The 18,632-nt window shown below is 63.4% G+C and overlaps 2 protein-coding genes across 2 annotated transcripts; both read left to right on the top strand.

Moving 5' to 3' along the window:
• The first annotated feature begins 726 nt into the window (after nucleotides 1–726).
• LOC147598597 (tRNA (32-2'-O)-methyltransferase regulator THADA-like) lies at nucleotides 727–14,235 on the top strand. The gene is made up of 30 exons (XM_086761756.1): nucleotides 727–842; nucleotides 1,387–1,564; nucleotides 2,150–2,177; nucleotides 2,422–2,570; nucleotides 2,763–2,885; nucleotides 3,108–3,228; nucleotides 3,481–3,632; nucleotides 3,787–3,871; nucleotides 4,155–4,291; nucleotides 4,658–4,855; nucleotides 5,253–5,949; nucleotides 6,048–6,200; nucleotides 6,292–6,401; nucleotides 6,520–6,680; nucleotides 6,930–7,096; nucleotides 7,346–7,531; nucleotides 8,064–8,212; nucleotides 8,810–8,953; nucleotides 9,257–9,361; nucleotides 9,510–9,710; nucleotides 10,001–10,151; nucleotides 10,274–10,508; nucleotides 10,641–10,880; nucleotides 11,014–11,239; nucleotides 11,381–11,587; nucleotides 11,792–12,030; nucleotides 12,204–12,386; nucleotides 12,881–13,147; nucleotides 13,240–13,445; nucleotides 13,561–14,235. Exons 1-30 carry the CDS (start codon nucleotides 727–729, stop codon nucleotides 13,830–13,832), a joined length of 5,586 nt encoding a protein of 1,861 aa, XP_086617882.1. The 3' UTR covers nucleotides 13,833–14,235.
• A 788-nt stretch (nucleotides 14,236–15,023) lies between these two features.
• Nucleotides 15,024–18,042, top strand: LOC147598596 (uncharacterized). The gene is made up of 3 exons (XM_086761297.1): nucleotides 15,024–15,977; nucleotides 16,225–17,266; nucleotides 17,809–18,042. The coding sequence occupies exons 2-3, from the start codon at nucleotides 16,393–16,395 to the stop codon at nucleotides 18,033–18,035; spliced, it is 1,101 nt and encodes a 366-aa protein (XP_086617423.1). The 5' UTR covers nucleotides 15,024–15,977; nucleotides 16,225–16,392; the 3' UTR covers nucleotides 18,036–18,042.
• Nucleotides 18,043–18,632: the final 590 nt, after the last annotated feature.

Below are 18,632 nucleotides of genomic sequence, written 5' to 3'. Positions count from 1 at the left end.
CTTGCTAACAGCAATGCTGGCTGGCTAACAGGGATGCTGGCTAACAGGGATGCTCGCTGGCTAACAGGAATGCTGGCTGGCTAATAGAGATTCTGGCTGGCTAACAGGGATGCTGGCTGGCTAATAGAGATTCTGGCTAGCTAATAGGCATGCTGGCTGGCTAACAGAGATGCTGAGTTGCTAACAGTTATGCTCGCTGGCTAACAGAGATGCTGGCTGGCTAATAGAGTTGCTGGCTGGCTAACAGGGATGCTGGCTGGCTAACAGGGATGCTGGCTAGCAGGGATGCTCGCTAGCAGGGATGCTCGCTGGCTAGCAGGGATGCTCGCTGGCTAACAGGGATGCTGGCTGGCTAACAGGGATGCTGGCTAGCAGGGATGCTCGCTGGCTAGTAGGGATGCTCGCTGGCTAGCAGGGATGCTCGCTGGCTAACAGGGATGCTGGCTAACAGGGATGCTCGCTAGCAGGGATGCTCGCTGGCTAGCAGGGATGCTCGCTGGCTAACAGGGATGCTGGCTAGCAGGGATGCTCGCTGGCTAACAGGGATGCTGGCTAACAGGGACGGTGCCCGCAGCAGGAGGGACCACCGGCCGGGGACGCTCGCCTTCGCCCGCAGCCGTCCGCACGGCCAGGGCCGCCCGCAGCCCCCCGCACGCCCGCAGCGCGCTGGGCCGGGGGGCAGCGCTAGGGGGGGCCGCTGAGCCGGCGGAACGGCGGCCGGGCGCGATGGCGGCGGCCACGGCGGCCGAGCGGGAGGCGCGGGCCTGCGCCGCTTTCTACGGGGCGCTGGGCATCGCTCAGCCCGTGCTCTCCTGCCTGCGCTGCCTGCGGCAATTCGCGGGGTAAGGGAATGGGACGGGGCGGGGGGGGAACCTCGGCATCCTCCGGGTGCCGGTCACCCGCGGGTCACCCGGCCGTGGGGCCCACGCGCGTGTCCCGGCGTGGATCTCAACATCCTCCGAGCCCCCGAGCATCCCCCGGGAGCGAAGGACGGGGACCGAGCCCCCCGAGCTCCCTTCCAACGCGCTCTGCAGCAGCAGGGCAGCAAGTTTTAGGATTTTTTGGGGGACCCTCCTGCCCACACTCCCCCCCTCCCCACTGCCCCAGGGCTAGCGTTTGCCAGAACAGGCTGGGTCGTGGGCTCGGAGCTTTGAGGAGCCCCCCCCACCGTGCAGTGCTGAATGCAGAGCTGGGGCACTCTAACCCTCACCCCTGCCAAGCTGGGGCACTCCTACCCCAACCCAAATCAAACCCCACCCGTAATCCCCAGCAAGACGAGGCACCCCCACCCCGGTCCCAGTCGAGCAGCGATACCCCCACTCCAATCACAACCCTGATCTCCACCGAGCTGAGGGGTCCCACACCCCAATCCCCATCCCGTTTCAGGAGCACCGCCAAGAGATGCAAAGACAAACACCTGGATGAGGCTCTCCTGCTGTCGCGGGCACTGAGTGAGAGTCTGCGGGCGCTGGGCGAGGCTGAGGTGCAGCCCCTGCTCCGTTGCGTTTTGGCTTTCCAGATGGAGGCAACCAGCAGCTCCAGCTCCTTCCAGAAACTGGAACAGGTCCGTAGCACAGCCAGCTGGGCTGCGGCTTCAGAGCTCTGTTAGCCATGAGTGTAAGCGATGCTCTTGCCCAGCACCGGCACAGCCCTGGTGCGACGCATCCTTACCAGCAAAGCGGCCCCGGTGACGCTGCAGAGCTCCCCTAAAAGCGCGTTGCAGCCGGTACCTCTCGGTGGTCCGCGCAGACTGGCTGATGCGCGGTGTCTCCCGGCAGATCGTGACCCAGCTGGCGGTGGGGAAGGAAGCGCTGCTGGCCCGGGAGGTGGGCGCGCTGCTGGCTGGCCTGGCACTGCAGGGAGAGGTGAGAGCACCCCGGTTGTGCGGTGGTACCAGCTTCCACTGGGGCTTGGCTGAAGCTGATTTGTGACAGGGGCCTCCTAGTTTGGGCTGCCTGGGGTCCTTTACTTCTCTTCCCACCATGCCTGGGGCTCGCCCTTGCTTGCAGCCGGCAGCACGTGGCTGCCCGTCAGACCGGCCCTTTGCTCATGGCTGGGACAGCTTCTGGGGCAAGCAGGACCCTCCTGCCTAAGGGACCGAGCCCCAGCGTATTGTCACACAAGACAAACTGTCCTTCTGCCCCCGCAGGTGCTGTCTCCTGAGGACCTTCAGTCAGGTCAGTCTCTGCTCCTTCCCCTCCGGGGCCTTCTCCCAGCCCATGCCACCAGCACATGGGACACCTCCTGCTCACCCAGACTGGGTCCTCTGCGCACATGGGAGGGGGAATCAGGGATGAGCTGAATCCATGGGATCTCTGCAGAGGTCCCAGGGGCAGCCAGTGGCTCTGCCCTCGGTTTACCCTGGAGCAGGGCTGGCTGCGGGCGCAGCGCCGGGAGCTGATGCCGTCCCCTTGCCCGCAGTGTGCATGTTCATGGAGGAGAGCAGCCTGGGCCGACAGCACTGGCAGCAGAACCTGGCCCCGCTGCTGCAGCGCCTGGCCACCACCTTGCGCTGGGTGCTGCAGAGCCAGCCCGCACCCGGCGGCACATGGGGCTACCTGGCTGTCAAGGTAAGAGCCAAATTTTGGGTAAGGGGGAAGGATCTGTCCCCACAAGAACTGGCCGGCCACTGGCAGCAACGTCCAGGAGGGATGCGGCACACAGCACCACTTCAAATGGCCATCCCTGGGGAATTGGTGCTTTTGGGAGCTGAGGGATGCTGACAGCCATCCCTGTGGCCTCTGTCCCTCCTCCTCCTCCAGGCCTGCCTCCAGCTCTTCCAGGCGCTGCCGAAGGACGTGGCCCCCCTGGTGTGGAGCACAGCGGGAAAGAGCGAAGCCCTGCAGAGCCTCTTGGGGCTGCTGCTGGAGGTGGTGTGGGGCAAGGTGCGTATGGCCCCGGGGGGACGAGGCTGCCTGTCCCGAGGAGCAGAGCAATGCTGTCCTTCCCGGGTGCTTTCCCCATTCCCCTCCCCGAGGGGAGCCCGCAGAGGCAGCCCCAGCGTCTGGGGTCTCCGAGGGACCCTGCATGGGCATGGAGGGAGGGTTCAATGGGGTCTGTTTTTCAAATGGTGTTTTAAGTTGTGCCTTTGCCTCTTATGAGTCCAGGCCCCGAACAAGGACACGCGGCTGCTGGCAGGGACGGCCCTGAGCATGCTGGTGAACACAGCCCTGCAGCCCCAGCGTGGGGCCAGCGCTGTGCTCGCTCTCTTCCAGCTCCCTGACCAAGGTGTGTGCTCCACCCCAAGCCGGGATCAGCCTCTGGCAAAGGGGACAGTGTGGACAGGCATGTTTGGGTCCAAGGGGACAGAGGGCAGTGCCTCTCACCAGCAGAGCAAGCCAGGCTGCTGCTGTGTCCTGGTCTGGGAGCACCAGCTGGTATCTCTCGTGGTCACTCTGGGATGAGCCAGGGCTCTTCACTCTCAGGGCAGCATCTGAGTTTGCCATCTTTCTGCCATTTAATGCAGCCATTTCCCACCAGGTGTGGGGGAGCTGAAGTTTGGGGAGCTGGTGGTGGAGCCCCCCCAGGTCCTGGAGCCAGATGGGCTGGAGAAGCTGGTGCTCACCAAAGGTTTGCTGACGTGCTGCAAAACAGACATCCTCAGCTGCCAGCTGGAGAGCTTCACCCACCGGGTAGGAGAGCTCAAACCCCGTTGCAGGGATTTGGAGAGCCCCTTGTGTAGGGCAGCAGGAAAACCACACAGCACTCTCACCTGTCCCCTGCTGGGGTTTTCTCACCCTGGAAAGCCCACGCCTGCCTGCTCCCTGAGCCGCTGTTCTCCCGCAGGCCTGCCTGCTGCTGGACGTGGTCTTTCCTGCTGTGTGTGCCCTGACCAAGGAGCAGAAGGACTGCCACTACTACTGCTTCCAAGGTAGGGGACATTGACCCTGCTGTGGCTGAGGGCGGAGGATTCTTTGTGCTCCTGATGCACAGAGCATCCCTGGTGCTTGATCTTCTCTTGGGGAAAGGCACTTTTCTGGACCTTGGTGCCTGGTTTGGAAGTGGCTGTTAACGTCTGCTCCAGCCTGGTGGACACGAACCCTCTCAGGCTGCTGTGCATCTGATGGGCAAACGGCTCCCCGTACATGTGGGGTCCTTGAGCCGCACGCGAGTGCCTCGGGCGAGGGCTGCAGCAGTGCGCTCTGCTTTTGCAGCCTGTGCCCTGTGGCTGCAGCGCCTGCGGGAGAGCCTGCCTGCCGTCTGGGGCCTGACGGGGACCCGCGTCCTGGACCGGGACACCAACCTCCTCCGGCAACTCACCCAGCTGGTGTGGGACAACGCCGAGACCCCGGTAAGGCTGGGGTGCCACGGCAGTCAGAAACAGCCCTTCCTTCGCCCGGCTCAGCTGCCCTTCCCCTGCCCAGAGCGAACCCCTGCCTGTTTCAGCTCCACCAACCCAACCCCCTCGCCCCCAGCTGCTTTCCCCTGGCAGGGCAGCGGCACCCTCCCCACGCAGCACCCACGGGTGCAGTCCTAGCCTGTCCACAGCTGCTGGCTCACCTCCTGCCATCCCCATGTCCCCAGCTCCTAGCCCCGTGGTTACAAGCCAGTACTGGAAATCCACAGCCACAGGAAAGCAAAGGATCTTTCCTGAAGCAGAGAGACAGGAGGGGGAGCCCACCCTCACCTCTGCTGCTTGCCATCCTTCTCCCCCCAGGTGGAAGGAGTGTCCGAGTTCATCCACAGCTCCTTCCGACTGCTCCTGGAGATCTACCACCTGGAATGCCAGCGCTTCCAGGACCAGGAGAGACCCCTCTACCAACAGATGCTGCAGAGGGTGGTGTCGATGCCATGGCAAATCAAAGCCAGATACGTGCCCCTGTGCGCCATTGTCCCCTACGTGGGCAGCCAGCAGGTAGGGAAGGCAGGAGGACGGGGGGGGTTCAGTCCTGCCCAGGTGGCACAGCCTCTGTCTGCTGCCTGTCACCTTCTGCCCAGCTCAGCCATGCCAGCAGGCAGCCTTCCCAGCCGGGGGGCCGGTTTGGCATCACCCAAGGGTTGTATCCCTGGTCGGGTGGCGAGCTGCAGCAACAACAACGCATCCCTGGGGACTGCCAGGGAGGGAGCTTTACCTGTTGGTGCCCACCCAAAGCCAGCCAAAAAGCAGCTTGGGGTACCAGAGGTGCCCAGTGCCGTGGGTGACCGCAGTGTGGTCTGTACCCAGATCTGTCACCCACCCTATGCAGCCTTTAGTCTGGCACACAGGGCATCTGCCAAGTGCTTCTCACAGCCATCATCTGCCTTTCTCCCAGGTGCTGGACACCTACCCAGACCTGCCGCAGCACCTCCTGAGCTGCCTCTCCACCAACCACCTGTGTCCCGCGGCCGCCGAGGTCTACAAGGCCCTGGTGCGGCAGCAGTGCGCCAGGCAGCAGGACGGGCAGCGCGGCGCGGAAGCGGCTCTGGCCGAGCGCTGGGCGCTGCGCTGGCTGCCCCTGCTCTCCCAGGCGCTCCGCTCCCCGCTGCCCATCCTGCAGAGCAACGCCGCCAACCACCTCCTCGCCTGGACCCTGCGGCAGCTCCCGGCCACCCAGGCACCGCTGGCCGCTGAGTTCGGTGGCTGGGACGCAGCATCGCTCCGCGCTTGGGTCTCGCTGCTGAAGGCGCAGCAGAGCGTGGCAGGGGCTCTGCCGCTGTGGGGCGAGGCGCTGGAGCGGCTCTCCCGCTGCCTGGGCGCCCGCGAGGAAGGCGTTCGGCTGGCGGCGCTGGGGCTCCTCTGCTGCAGCCCCAGCACCAACCGGCCCCTCTCAGGCACCGAGCTGCAGCTGCTGCGGGAGTTCGTACCCCTCAACCTCAACTGCGACTCCTCCTCGTTCCGGCAGCTGCTGCAGGCAGCGGTGAGGAAGGCACTGGTGCGGCTGCGGGACAGCTCGCTGGCCCTGCTTCGAGGGAAGGTGCCCCAAGGTGCCGAGCTGGGCAAGGAAGCGGGGCAGCTCGCCCAGGCAGTAGGTGAGGAGGCTGCCCCGGCACCTCCACCACGACCCATGGGGGAACTGGAAGTGGGTGCCCAGCCCAGCATCGCTCACTGCCGTGCGCTCTGTCCGCAGGCTTTGTGGAGTGGCTGCTGCAGCTCAGCATCAGCTCGCTCAGCCCAGGCTCCAACTACCAGAGGAAGAAGACGGCTCTGCTCCTCCTGGCCGCTGTTCTGGAGACCTGCACGGACACCTGGAGCCCCGAGAGGAAGAAAGGCCAGCCCCCACGTGAGTATGGGCAGCCCAGCCGAAGCAGCGTCCCTCAGCTGCAGGGGTGCTGCCCCTGTCCCTGTCCCACCGCCCCATGTCCCCACCGCAGGGACCATGGCCACGCTGCTGAGCTATGCCAGGCAGAGTGGCTGCTGGGACTTCTTCTCTCAGCCCAATTTGTTGGCGCTTCTGAGCTGCTTGCAGGACAGCACTAACGAGGTGAGCCTTCATGGTCATAAAGGCACCTGCCTTGGCCCCGAGCGGAGAGGTGGTGGGCTTCCCCTCCTGCCCTGCCCCAGTGGCTTTCTCCCCCATCTTGTGTCCCAATTCTTGGCAGATCAGAGACTTGGCCTCAGAGCTGCTCATCCGCTACTTCCCCGCTGTGTTCCCCGAGCCCATCGCCGTGGCTCTCTTCCAGCTGGCCCAAGACGCCCTGGCCAGCCCGCGAGTGCAGGAGGCTGAAGCCGGAGCCGTGCTGATGAAGACCATCCTACAGAAGTACGAGCTCCCGGCCTCCCCCTCCCCATGACAGCGCAGCAGCCCCCAGGAGCACATTGGCAGCACCGGTGTCTCACCAGAGGCTGCGTTTACAACTCAGGGCAGAGACGGCTTGGGTTTGAAATAGCCTTGCTATGGGGAGCTGGGTGGGGTTGGGGTGTGGGACCCCAAGCTGAGGGAAGGAGCCCCACAGCATGGTTTGGGCAGAAAACTCCCTTGTCCTTGAAACAGCCTTACCCCTTCCCCCAGGTCAGACAGTGACACCATGAAGAGCCTGGCCCTGAATGCTGAAGCAGCCCCAACGCTGCCCAGCCGAGGCCTCTGCTTCGCTCAGCACCTTCTCCATGTGCTGCAAGCCCAGTACGCTGCAGCGTGCCGGGACCTGCTGCAGGCAGCAGCCACTGCACCAATGCACGGTACGTCCCCAGCCTGGCAGGGGAGCTTGGAGTGGGCGGGAGTCCTACAGGCAGGACTGAGGCCACAACTCCGTGGTGATGCCACATCCCTGCCTCAGTTTCCCCTGTATTCCTGCTTCACCTGTCCAGCCTGCCCATCACCCAGGGGCCCTGCTCGCTCCGCTGCCCGTGAGCTGTTTCAGCAGCAGGCTTGGGCAGGAGAGCTGGAGCCACAGCAGCTACCACTGTGACCAGAGGCGGTGTTTGCAGGACCCATCGCAGCCCTGCGGCGATGCCTGCTCCAGGTGCCGGAGGTGGCCGCCTCCATGCGGGCAGCGGAGTTCGCGCAGAGCTGGCAGGAGCTCCTCACCCACCTCGTGACCACGGTGAGAGACATCACCTCCTTCCTCCTGGGCGCTCTGCAGAGCCAGCAAGGCCCCGGCGCCGACGAGCAAGGTGAGCGTGTCGCCAGGGCAGGGACCAGCCCCAGGAACCACTGATGCCTCCATCACAGCCATCCTTGAGCCAGCAGCCCTGCAGCCCCTGGGGCAGACACTGGCTTTGGGCTCGCTGCCCCTAACAGGGGACAGCAGTAGGGCCAGACAGGGAAGGTTGGCCCAGGGGTAAGGTCCAAAGCAGGGCACCCAGGCAAGCATGCTCAGAGTGTTGGTTCAAGGATCCTGGGAACCGTGGGAGCAGAGCAGCTAGCGCCTGGTTTTGGCTCCCTTTCTCAGCTGCCCATGAGAACAGCAGCAGAAGGGGAGGCAAAATCTTTGCAGCAGCAGCAAGGCACCTGCCAGCTCAAAGCAGCTGGAGAGCAGGGGCTGGTGAAGCCCTTACAGCAGCAGCTTGGACAGAGCAGTGGGGCAGGGCACAGCCATAGTCCTAAGTGGGACACTCAGAAAAGGGGACAGCAGGTCCCCCCCAGCAGCATCCCCCTCCCTCTGCCCCACACCACCCCACTCAGACCATCTTCTCCCTTTTGCAGCTGCTGCCCCATCGTTTGCAGACATGGGGAACGCCATCGGCTCCCTCATCATGCTGGGGAAAGGCAGAGGGCAGGAGGAAGAGGAGGACTCAGTCCTGCTGTCGGAGGAGCACAGCCTGATCCTGACCTGCTGCTGGGTGTCAGTGAAGGTGGGCACCCACCCCACAGCACTGGGGAGAGGGAGACCCCTCCCCACAGCACCCAGCCCACCCCAGCAGCTGGCTTCTCCAGCTCCCCTTGGGGCATTCACCCTCCCCAGGGACAAACAAGAGGAGTCTCTGCCCTTACCTCAGAGCTGCCACAGACCACCCTCACGCTCTGCCAGCCACCACCCTTCCCAAAAGCAGCCACCTCCCTTCCTGCCCTTATGTAGCCCAGCTGGTTCCAGGCACTGACAGACCCCAGCTGTGGCAGAGCTGGGCTCCCCGGCTTGCAGCCCTGCCACTGCCCATCCCGGCTCCTTTCTGACAGCCGCCCATCCCGGCTTCTCCTCCTCTCTGGTGCCTGGAAAAAGGCCTTCTCCACCAAGCATGCCTTGCAGCCGGCTGGGAAGCCGCAGTGCCATGGATCCTGTGCGTGCTCATGGGCATCCCACCGGCCACGCTGCCTGGCAGCTCCGGCAACCGAGGGTGCCCGTGCTGCGGGGTGACGGCAGCACCCGCTGTGCTTCCCTGCAGCAGCGATGGGGCAGGACGGGAATGGGGCAGCCCCGCTGCCAGTCCCCATGACCTCTCACTTCTTCCTAGGAGATAGGGCTGCTCTTGGGGGGGCTGGCTGAGCTGCTGCTGGCCCCGGGGCTGCCCGCCGGATCAGGGTCCCTCCTGCCGCTCCCCACCCTGCAGATGGCCGCGAGGGTGTTCCAGGAAATCCTGCTGCGGTGCCGGCACTGGGTAAGAGCGTGTCCAGCCTGGGATGGCACGGCCCCTTCCCCACCTCTCCAGCCCTGTCCCTGCCCTGGGCCAGTGGCCGGGGGCTCTCGCTGGCGTACAGGGAGGGCGAGCACAGTGGAGCAGGGTCTGCTCTGGGGCAGTACGTGGGCATGGCTGGGATCCCAGTGCCAAACCCCATCACGTCCCTACACCATTGTGTCTTATTGCTTTCTCCTCCCCCTTTGCAGAGAGGTTTCTGGGGGCTGTGGGGGTCTAGGGGGTGCAGCCTTTGGGGTGCGGGGGCCTGATGCTGCTCTGCCCTAGGGAGCTGTGGAGGGCTGCAGCATGGGCTTCACCAAGTTTTGTGCCGCTCTGCTGAACCACCCGGATGCGGAGCTGCAGGCCATCCCACAGACCATGCTGGAGCAGGTACGGTGCTCGTTCTGCCCCATGTTCCTGCCTGAGTCCCTGTGTCCCCTCACCCTGGGGCAAGCACCCACCTGGCCGCCGACATGCCACGGTGTGGGCTCCAGCCAGCAGGTTCCCAGCTATATCTTGGGTGGGTTTTGGTCCTTAGGGCTTAGAAGCACTGAGTGGACCCCGGAGCAGCTCGATCACACGCCGTGCCGCCGGCTTCCCCATGCTCTTCCTCTGCATCGTCAGCGGGGAGGCCCCGGCGCAGGCACGGCCGCTGCTGACCCGCTGCATCCAGACGCTGCTGGCCTTGGCCGCCACGGCCCTGCCGCAGCACTGGGACCAGACCCTCGACCTCCCACAGGTGAGCACAGCAGGCACCAAGCTGTTGGCTGTTGTAGCCCTTTTGGGGACAGGGTGGTCTGCGCAAGGTCCTCAAAAAGGAGCCGTGCTGGGTACCCCAGAACAAGGCTGTGCTACCGTGGAGACGTCAGGGTGAGCAAAAAACCGCAGCCGCGGCCATGCTGCCCATCCCAGCAGCCCAAGAGCTAGTGGCCCCTTGGCTCCTCCATCTCTTCCCACCATCTTGCTTTTTCACGGAAGCGCAAGCCCCCTCCCCACGCAGCACTGTTGAGCCCCACGTGCTCTCCCCAGGTGTGTGCCCTCCACGTGCTGCAGACGCTGGTCCGCGGCGCAGGGCTGGGCGGCGTGCTGCTGCGGCACGCTGCGCCGATGGCGGCCCTGGCACTGCGGGGCCTGGGCTCGCCGTGCTGGGCCATGAGGAACGCGGCCATCCAGCTCTTCAGTGAGTACCGAGGCGGGGAGGCGACAGAGCCCTGCAGGACTGATGCAGCCCCTGGGGTTTGGAGCCTGGCCGGGGCGAAGCGCGGTGGGGACCTGACGCTGCTTTCTGCCCCGTTCCCACAGGCGCCCTCACATCCCGGCTGCTGGGCCAGCAGCGGAGCCGAGGGGAGGGTGGCCCATCGGAGGGGGTCAGCCTGCAAGCCTTCCTCAGGCAGCACCCCCAGCTGGGTGCCATCCTGCTGGGTGAGCTGGGGGCGGCCGCAGGGCCCGCGTCGGGGGGCCCCCAGCTGCACCCCGCGCTCCATGCTGTCCTCACCCTCCTGGCCCAGCTGCAGCCTGGTGCCGATGGCCCCGGCAGGTGAGGGGGCAGTGGGGATGCTCTGCCCCAGCCAAGGGCTCCTGCAGTGGGTGGTGGTCCCGCGGCACCGGGGCTGGCCCTGGCTCTAGTGGGGCTTTTGCTCCAGCTGGTTCATCGCTTTCTGCTCTGCAGCCCCTCCGCTCGCTTCCTGGAGCCGCTGCTGGGGCTGGCGGGGAGCCCCATCTATGCCATGCGAGTGATGGCCGCCAAGGCGCTGGTGCCGGTCGTCCCACCGCCCCAGCGCCCGGGGCTCCTCCTGCAGCTGGCCCGGCAGCTGCCCACCACGCCCAGACGGGTCCGTTCACACAATGCCGTCCACGGGCGCCTGCTGCAGATGCAGGCATTGCTCACCACCGCCCCAGGCACCAGTGGGTGAGTGCTCCCACGCCGTCCCCCCACCCATGGCCCCTGTGGTCGCTCTGTGCTGAGATGCAGCTTTTTGGTCGAAAAGCGGTGCCTTCTCCATGTTGCGGGCCCTGCGGTGAGGCTGCGTGTCTCCTTGCAGGCTGTCGGCCGAGGCGCTGTGCCCCGTGGCTCTGGAGCTGGAGGCACGGGGCTGGCTGCTTGCCCCTGCCCAGCGCTGCCCGCTCGTCCGCGCCGCCTTCCTCCAGGTCCTCGCCCTCCTGCCCGCGTCCTTCAGCCCCACCTTCGCCCAGAGCATCCGCGATGCCATCAGCGCCGAGCTGGGCAGCCTCCCGCCGGGGGGAAAGCCGCGATGCGCTGAGCTGCAGGTACCGCTGCCTGCCAGGAAAATCACGGCCATGGCCTTCCTGGCGGCGAGCCCGGGGGTGGAAGGTGGGGATCCCCCACTCAAGGGGCACAGACCTCACTCAAGGCTGAGTGTTGGAAGGGAAATCCTGATTTTCCTCCAGGTGGGCTTGGCCGTCCTCCACCAAACCATGGCCCACTTTGTGTGCAGCGAGGCAGCCCGGCTGGCGGACGGCGAGCGGATTGGCTCTGCCTGCTCTCTTCTCCAGCAGCCAAATCCCGACGTTCAGCTTGCCGTCCTGAGCTGGGTGATCACCAGGGAGGGAGGAACGTGCGAGGAGCTGGAGAAGGCTCTCGGGCTGACGTTGCTGGTATGATGAGGGTCAAAAGTCACCGAGTAAAGCAGAGGGTCCCCACTGCGTCATGCAGATGGGATGCTGGGTGCTCACTGAGGGGCACAGTGCTCCCCGGGCCGAGGGCACAGGGGTGCGAGGCACTCAGGTGGTTGTGCTGAGGTTGCCGCCCCGCGGTGCCGGAGACACTAACCCTGTACCTTCTTTCCTGTTGTCAACTAGGAGAGCTTGCGGTCGGTGCTGCGAGACAGAAAGGACAGAGAGTTCCTGAGATTGTACCTTGAGGCTTTGCTGCATCTTTACAGAGACCCCTCGTCGTGGTCCCAGGAAGCTTCCAGGAAGCTCCGGGGCTCCTCGGCAGCGTGCCTGGAGATGCTGCTGGATGTGGTGGAGGCTGAGTGTCCTGGCCCCGACCTCCTCTTCCAGGCGCTGTGTGCCGCCAGCCTGCTGCTCGCCCACCGGTAGGTCCCTGCCCCTTCCGGGAGATTTCTCTGTAGTCCTCGTTGGAAGCAGAGCCGTGACTTCTCACCTAGAAACCACAGCTTTGGCCTGGGTCCTGCGGTCTCAGGGCAGCCGGTGGCCTTTGGTCCCCCATCCAGGGGATGATTCCCTCTCCTTCCCTGGGCTCTGGCAGGTTTGGGGATGAGGACGGCACCCTGGTTGAGCGGTGGTGCACGGCGCTGGAGGAGTGCAGCCGCTCTGCTTCGTCCGAGGTGCTGCGGCTGGCGGCTGCCCGCTCCCTGCAGACGGCAGGTGCCGGCGTGGTGCGGCGATCCCTGCGTGCTGCCTGTCCCTCGCTTGTCCCCATGGCTCTGCGGTAGGTAGCCCATCCCTGGGACGGCTGTGCTTACAGGAGCAGTGCTGCCCGTTGCTGCTGTGCATTCCTGGCAGTGCTGCTCCTTGGAGCCCCGGCCCCAGGGTGCTGCAGTTCATTGACTCTGCAGAAGGACATGTCCCCTACAAAACATACAAGGGCATTAAAGAAAGCCCCACTCATTCAAAAATCACTGTTATCCCAGAGCTTGCAGCCTACAAAACATTTGTGGGTTGCGTTTTAATAAAAGCAGCCAGCCCCTTAAGAGCAGCAAACCGCATTGCTGGATCCCTCGGTCCCCGTCATGGTCTCTGCCCTCCCAAGCGGTGAGCTCTTTGGCAGTGGCTCTGCATTTCACAACCCAGGAGCCTCCAAAAAAATCCCTCAGGGAAGCGTTGCCTCGGGAGGTCTCATCCTTCCCTCCTCCAGGCAGGCTGGGGATGCTCTGGGGCGCGTGGTGCCCTTCCCTTCCCGTCCCTTCTCTCCCCTTTCCCCAGGCTGATAAATGCGGGCATTCACCTTCTGCAAGATGAGGAGCGCGAGGTCCGGCACGAGGCCTCAGGTTTCGCCAGCCTCCTGCAGTGGGACCCTGGGGAGCTGCTCCAAGACGGCTGCGTCTTTGTGCAGGACAACGTGGGGCTCCTGGGCCTCCTGCAGCTCCTCCTGGAAGAGTTCGGGGAGCATCCTGAAACCTTCGAGTTGCTGCTGCGGCACCTCCCCGTCCTAGACCTCAGGGGCATCCTGGAGGAGCTGGAGGCCAACAAGTGAGTTGCCAGACCCCTGGGCTGGGTGTGAAGGAGCACGGGTGCCGTGGAGCCAGCCCTTGGCTTCATCTGCACCTTGGCTGCTCCCCCAGAGCCACCAGCCTGTACAAGGAGGATGAACCCAACGTTTTTGCGGAGCCGGCCGTCCTGGCAGGGCAGCTGCTCCCTATCCTGCTGCAGCTCCTGGAGAAGGCATCCCCCGGCAGCCCGCTCCGCGTCTCAGCCCTCCACTGGCTGGTGGCCACGGGCCCCAGCATCCTGGACGACCTGCGGTACTGTGAGCGCCGCTGGAGCCAAGGTACGGCACCGCACAAACCCCCAGGACAGGCAACCTAGTGTCCTCGGTCCCTGGGCCAGCTCTGCCTGGGGGGACCCCGCTGTGCTCACGGCTCCTTCGCCCGCTCTCTCCACAGAGGCCGCTGCCCGGTGCAGGATGAAGGCGCTGGGTTGTGCCAAGCTGCACGTGGCCGTGGCCGTGCTGCTGGCGAGGGCCCGGCTGGCGATACGGGCGCTGGAGCTGCTGGGGGAAGGTGCCAGCGTCGTGCCAGGGCTGGGCTGCAGCACCTGGGAGCTGGAGCAGGAGCTCGCACTGGTGCAGGGGCTGCTGGCACAGCACGGGCTGGCCCCTGTGCCGAGCCAGGGCAATGCCCCGGGGGAGCCGGGACCACCGTCCGGGGCTGCCTGACCGCTCCGGGCGTGGAGCGGTGTCACACCAAGCCCCACAGCCGCGAGGCTCCGGGATTGCACTGCCACGTCCCTGTATTTGCCGGGTGCTCTCTCTGGCCGCCGGCCAGGAGCGCAGGTTCGGTGGTGTAACTCAGGGAACCCCACTCACCGTGCGGGACACACTCGCTTTGTTCCCAGTGTTTTGCAACTCTCCAGGCCGAGCACACCGGAGCAGCATCACCTTGGCCTGTGCCTGCGCTGCTGCCCGCAGCATCCCTGCCCTCAGGAGGAGGGGACACGCTGCCCAGAGCCCCTGCACCCCCTTGGGCTGCTCCACTCCCACCACCTTTTTTTTAACCAATGTTTTATCTCTTTTGTGACCGGCCTGGGCTTTTCTCCCAAATAAAGAGGCCAAGAACGTCCCCAGTGTTGAAGCCTTTTAATGTCCCTGCTCGGGAGGGGTGGTGGGAGGGGGACGCTGCGGCAGGGAGGACACGGAGGGTCCACAGCACCAGGCACCCTGTGGTTTTACCTGCGGGACCGCGGAGAGGCCGTGGGATGGAAACCCTGCCTCGACCCTAGAGGCACGGGTATGCGAGCTGCAAAGAAAAACGATTACAGAAGGGGATTCTTCCCGGGAAAATGCTGCTCCAGTTCCAGTGGGCAGTTCGCCAGAGAGAGCAGAAAGGCTGACCTTCCTTCTGAGCTCTTGAAGGCATTTCTGACTCGTGTTTGTAAGACGTGAGTGACGAATGCTGTGGCCAGGACTACAGGGGCCCTGCCTCCAGCCGGGTGGAGGAGAGGGACAGCCAGGTTTATGGGGCTGTGTGGATCTGATGGCCTGGGACATTGGACCCACAGGAGCGCAAGGCTCTGGTGGACCCTGGTGCACAGTGCACCCCTCCCCAGAGGGATGGGGGAGAGAATTGGGAGGAAAGGAAAACTCGTGGGCTGAGATGAAGACGGTTTACTAGAATAGCAAAGGAAAATGACAATAATAACAAATATAGGGATACTGAAATATACAAAATGAGTGAGGCACAACTTCTCACCACCGGACATCCCAAAGATGGATACAGCCCGTCCCAAGCAGGGATCACGGAAACAACCGAGCAGCGAGCAAAGGAGCGAGAGAGAGATGTCCCCCGGCCCACCTCCGCTTACATACTGAGCGTGAGGTTTATGGCATGGAATGCTCTCTTTGGCCAGTTTGGGTCAACTGTCCTGGCTGTATGCCTCCCAGCTTCCCGCACCTGCACATCAGCGAAACCTGGGAAACTGTACAGTGTCCTTGGTCTTGTTAGCAGCAACTCATAGCATCAGTGTGTTTATCAACATTCTTCACATAGGAAATGCAAAACACACCGGCTACTAAGAGGAAAATTAACTCCATCCCTGCCAAAACCAGGCCAGGGACTCATTTCCGAAACAACCTCATAGACAGCTGGGCCAAAGAGCACAGCACTGAGTGGGTATATCCCATCCCCTGCACGCACCAGCTGCTGGGAAAATCAAACAGTACGATGGGCTGTTAACAACTGCACTGAAAGCAACGGGTGCTGGGACATTCAAACATTGGGAGAAACATTTAGCAAAAGCCACTGGTTAGTTAACACTAGAGGATCTGCCAATCGAGCTGGCCCTGCCCCATCGAAAGTTCTACGTACTGTAGAAGGGGATAAGGTCCCTGTGGTGCACACAAAAAGTGTGCTGGGGAAGACCGTCTGTGTCACCCCTGCCTTGGGCAAAGGCAAACCCCTCTGAGGGATTGCTCTTGCTCAAGGACCTGGGTGCACTTGGTGGGTGATGTGGGAGGATGGGAAAGTCCAATGTGTACCTCAAGGAGATTTGATTTTGGGTGAAAATAGCCAATAATTTGAACTGCATGATGTTAATTGCTGTATAACACTGTATGTCATCACTTCTACAGTTGTAGAACACACGCACCAGCTGCGAGCTCCGGATGCAGCACGCAATGATCCAACACCACACGCCACCCTCCTGCTGCGTCCCGTGACACCCGCCGCGCCACACCGAAACCCCATCCCGCTCCGCTGGCTGGGCGAACTCTGCGCCGTCTCTCCTGTTGGAACAGAGGGAGTCCAGAGTTGTGGACTAAATGAACTCAGCACTAGCCCATAGATCACAGGAATGATGTCTGTGTGTAAGTATCAAAGACAGAAGAAGCGGTAGTGGTTAGTCAGAAAGTGTGGGAGCTGAGCGTGACACAGATGGTACAGAATAAGGGGTGGACACTGTCCTGGTTTTGGCTGGGATGGAGTTAATTTTCTTCCCAGTAGCTGCTGTGGTTTGGATTTAGTATGGGGTTTGGTATGTGAAGAATGTTGATAATACACTGATGTTATGAGTTGTTGCTAAGAGATCAAGGACTTTTTTTTTTTATTTTCCAGCTTCCCAGTTTTGCTAACGTGCAGGTGCAGGAAGCTGGGAGGGGAACAGCAGGAACAGCTGACCCAAACTGGCCAAAGGAAGTGGGACAGAGCAGCGCTCGCCGTGAGCGCACCCCAACCCATCCTCGTCCTCATCCTCACTCCCTCCTCGTCCACCGCAGCGGCAGCATGAGCACGGCCAAGCCGAGACGCATGAAGTTCTCTGAGGAGGAGAAATTCCTCATCCTGGAGGAGTTCAGGCTCCGCAAGGACATCTTGATCCCTGAGAACGGCCGGTACAAGAATACGCTGGCCCGGCGGCGTGCCTGGGAGGAGATTGCAGCTGCTGTCAACTCCCTCAGCCCCCTGGTCCGGCGCTCGCCCGAGGAGATCCGCAGGAAGTGGCACAACATGGTCGACGATGCCCGCAGGGAGCTGGCTGTGGGGAAGAACCCGCTGCACCGCCAGCGGCCCCAGCAGAAGCTGTTCCACAGCATCTTCGCCCTCTTCAACAAGCCCATCCCAAGGGTGTTGGATCCGATGATCTCAGCCCCGGACCCCAGGGCAAGGGCGTCCAGCAGCTCCCCCAGGACGCAGGAGGCCGCCTCAGATCTGCTCCCGCAAGGCCAGAGCAGCGATGCCACCCCGGGACACAGGCTGCTCTGCCCCGTGGGGAGCCCAGCGGCCCCTGGCCCCGTACCAGAGCGCCTCTTCAGTGCAGCCAGCGAGGAGCCCGACTCCAGGGAGAGCTTGCTCCGGGTGGAACCCCAGGACCGCATGGAAAGGAGACCAACGACGCCCGGCACAGCCCCCGCAGCCCCCGGCCTGCCTGCAGCTGAGGTGCTCCCGCCAGTGGCTGCCCGTCCTGCCGCGCTGCAGGGCCACGATGCAGCGGAGACTGCCCCAGTGCCACCAACCGGCTCCCCCAAGCCTCCCGCGCCCTCCCGCGTCAAGCGCCCACTGAGCCCAGAGCTGGCGTGGCCGTGCCTCACTGTGACAGAGAGCCTGGCGAAGCAGAGCCGGGGGACGGGCAGCCCGAGCCCCCTGGCCCCGGAGGAGAACGGTGAGGTGCCCACATTGCTGCCAGACTCTGCCCACCTCCCTGGTGTCCACCGGGTCAGTTGTGCCGGACCCTGGCCGCGGGTCCCAGCCCCGTGCCCAGGCTGGGTGGGTTGCGGAGCTGCAGTGGCCCTCCTCGGGCAGCGGCTTCTCCTTTGCCATGGACCAGCTGTCCAAATCCCACATTTTTCCAGGAGAAGGGCCAGCTCGCTCTCCCTGCCCATCCCAGCTCCCACGCCGGGGCAGCCGTACCCTGCCCCGCTCTGATCGGATGCTGCAGCACGCGGAGGTGGCTCAGGGGAAGGCTGAATCCTGCGGGGTTAAGCTTTGGGGAGGCTGCAGTACAGCTGGCGGGGAGCGTTCCTGGGGTCTGCTTTCAGCATCACCGACCCATCCCGGCAGCCCAGCTCTGCATGGAGAGCGGCCGGGCTGGGAGGGCCACACCGCAACGGCAGGGACATTGGTGGGAGAGAAAGGGCAGGGGCAGGCAGTTCCCCGTGGATGTGTCCCCTCTCTGGCTCTAATGCGTTTCTCTGCTCCACTCAGGCCACCCGTCACCAGAGGAGTCCCAGGCCGGCCCGTGGGGCTGTGTCGGCACAACTGGGGAGCAGTGGGAGAAGCAGAGCCGGCTGCAGATGGAGATCCTGGAGCTGCAGAAGGAGACCCTCCAGCTGCAGAAGGAGAAGATCCTGATGGAGAATGAGAAGATCCTGATGGAGAAGGAGAAGCTCCTCCTGGAAATGATCAAACTGCGCAGGGAGCTAGGCAGCTGATGGTCCTCTGCAGGCACTGGGTGGCCCAGGGCCACTGTCCCCTCCTGGAGATGGGCGCTGGCTGCCCACCTGCAGCCCGGGTCGCACGGCACGAGGCCGGGACGGCTGTGCCTTAAGCTGCCCTTTCCTTCTGTCCTGGTTCTGGCTGGGATGGAGTTAACTTTCTTCCCAGTAGCTGCTGTGTTTTGGATTTAGTCTGGGGTTTGGTATGTGAAGAATGTTGATAATACACTGATGTTATGAGTTGTTGCTAAGAAATCAAGGGCTTTTTTTTTTTTTTTTTTTTTTAGCTTCTGAGGTTTTGAGGTTTTGCTAATGTGCAGGTGCGAGAAGCTGGGAGGGATATAGCCGGGACAGCTGACCCAGTCTGGCCAAAGGAAGTACTCCGTACCATAGACGTCATGCTTGGTGTATGAGTGGGGCTTGGCCGGCGGCAGAATCCGGAAATCGCTGTTCCGAGACGGCTGTCGGTTCCGCTCCGTGATTGCTGCTCAGGGACTGGCTGGGCATCGGCCGGCGGGTGGTAAGCGGTTGCATCTCTTGTTTTTCTTGGATTTTGTTTCTCTCTCTGTTGTTTTCCTTTTCATTACAATTTAT

This window comes from Chlamydotis macqueenii, chromosome 17 (genome assembly GCF_036417535.1).
Source record: "Chlamydotis macqueenii isolate bChlMac1 chromosome 17, bChlMac1.mat, whole genome shotgun sequence".
Taxonomy (NCBI): domain Eukaryota; kingdom Metazoa; phylum Chordata; class Aves; order Otidiformes; family Otididae; genus Chlamydotis; species Chlamydotis macqueenii.
This window is presented reverse-complemented; position numbering and strand designations above follow the sequence as displayed.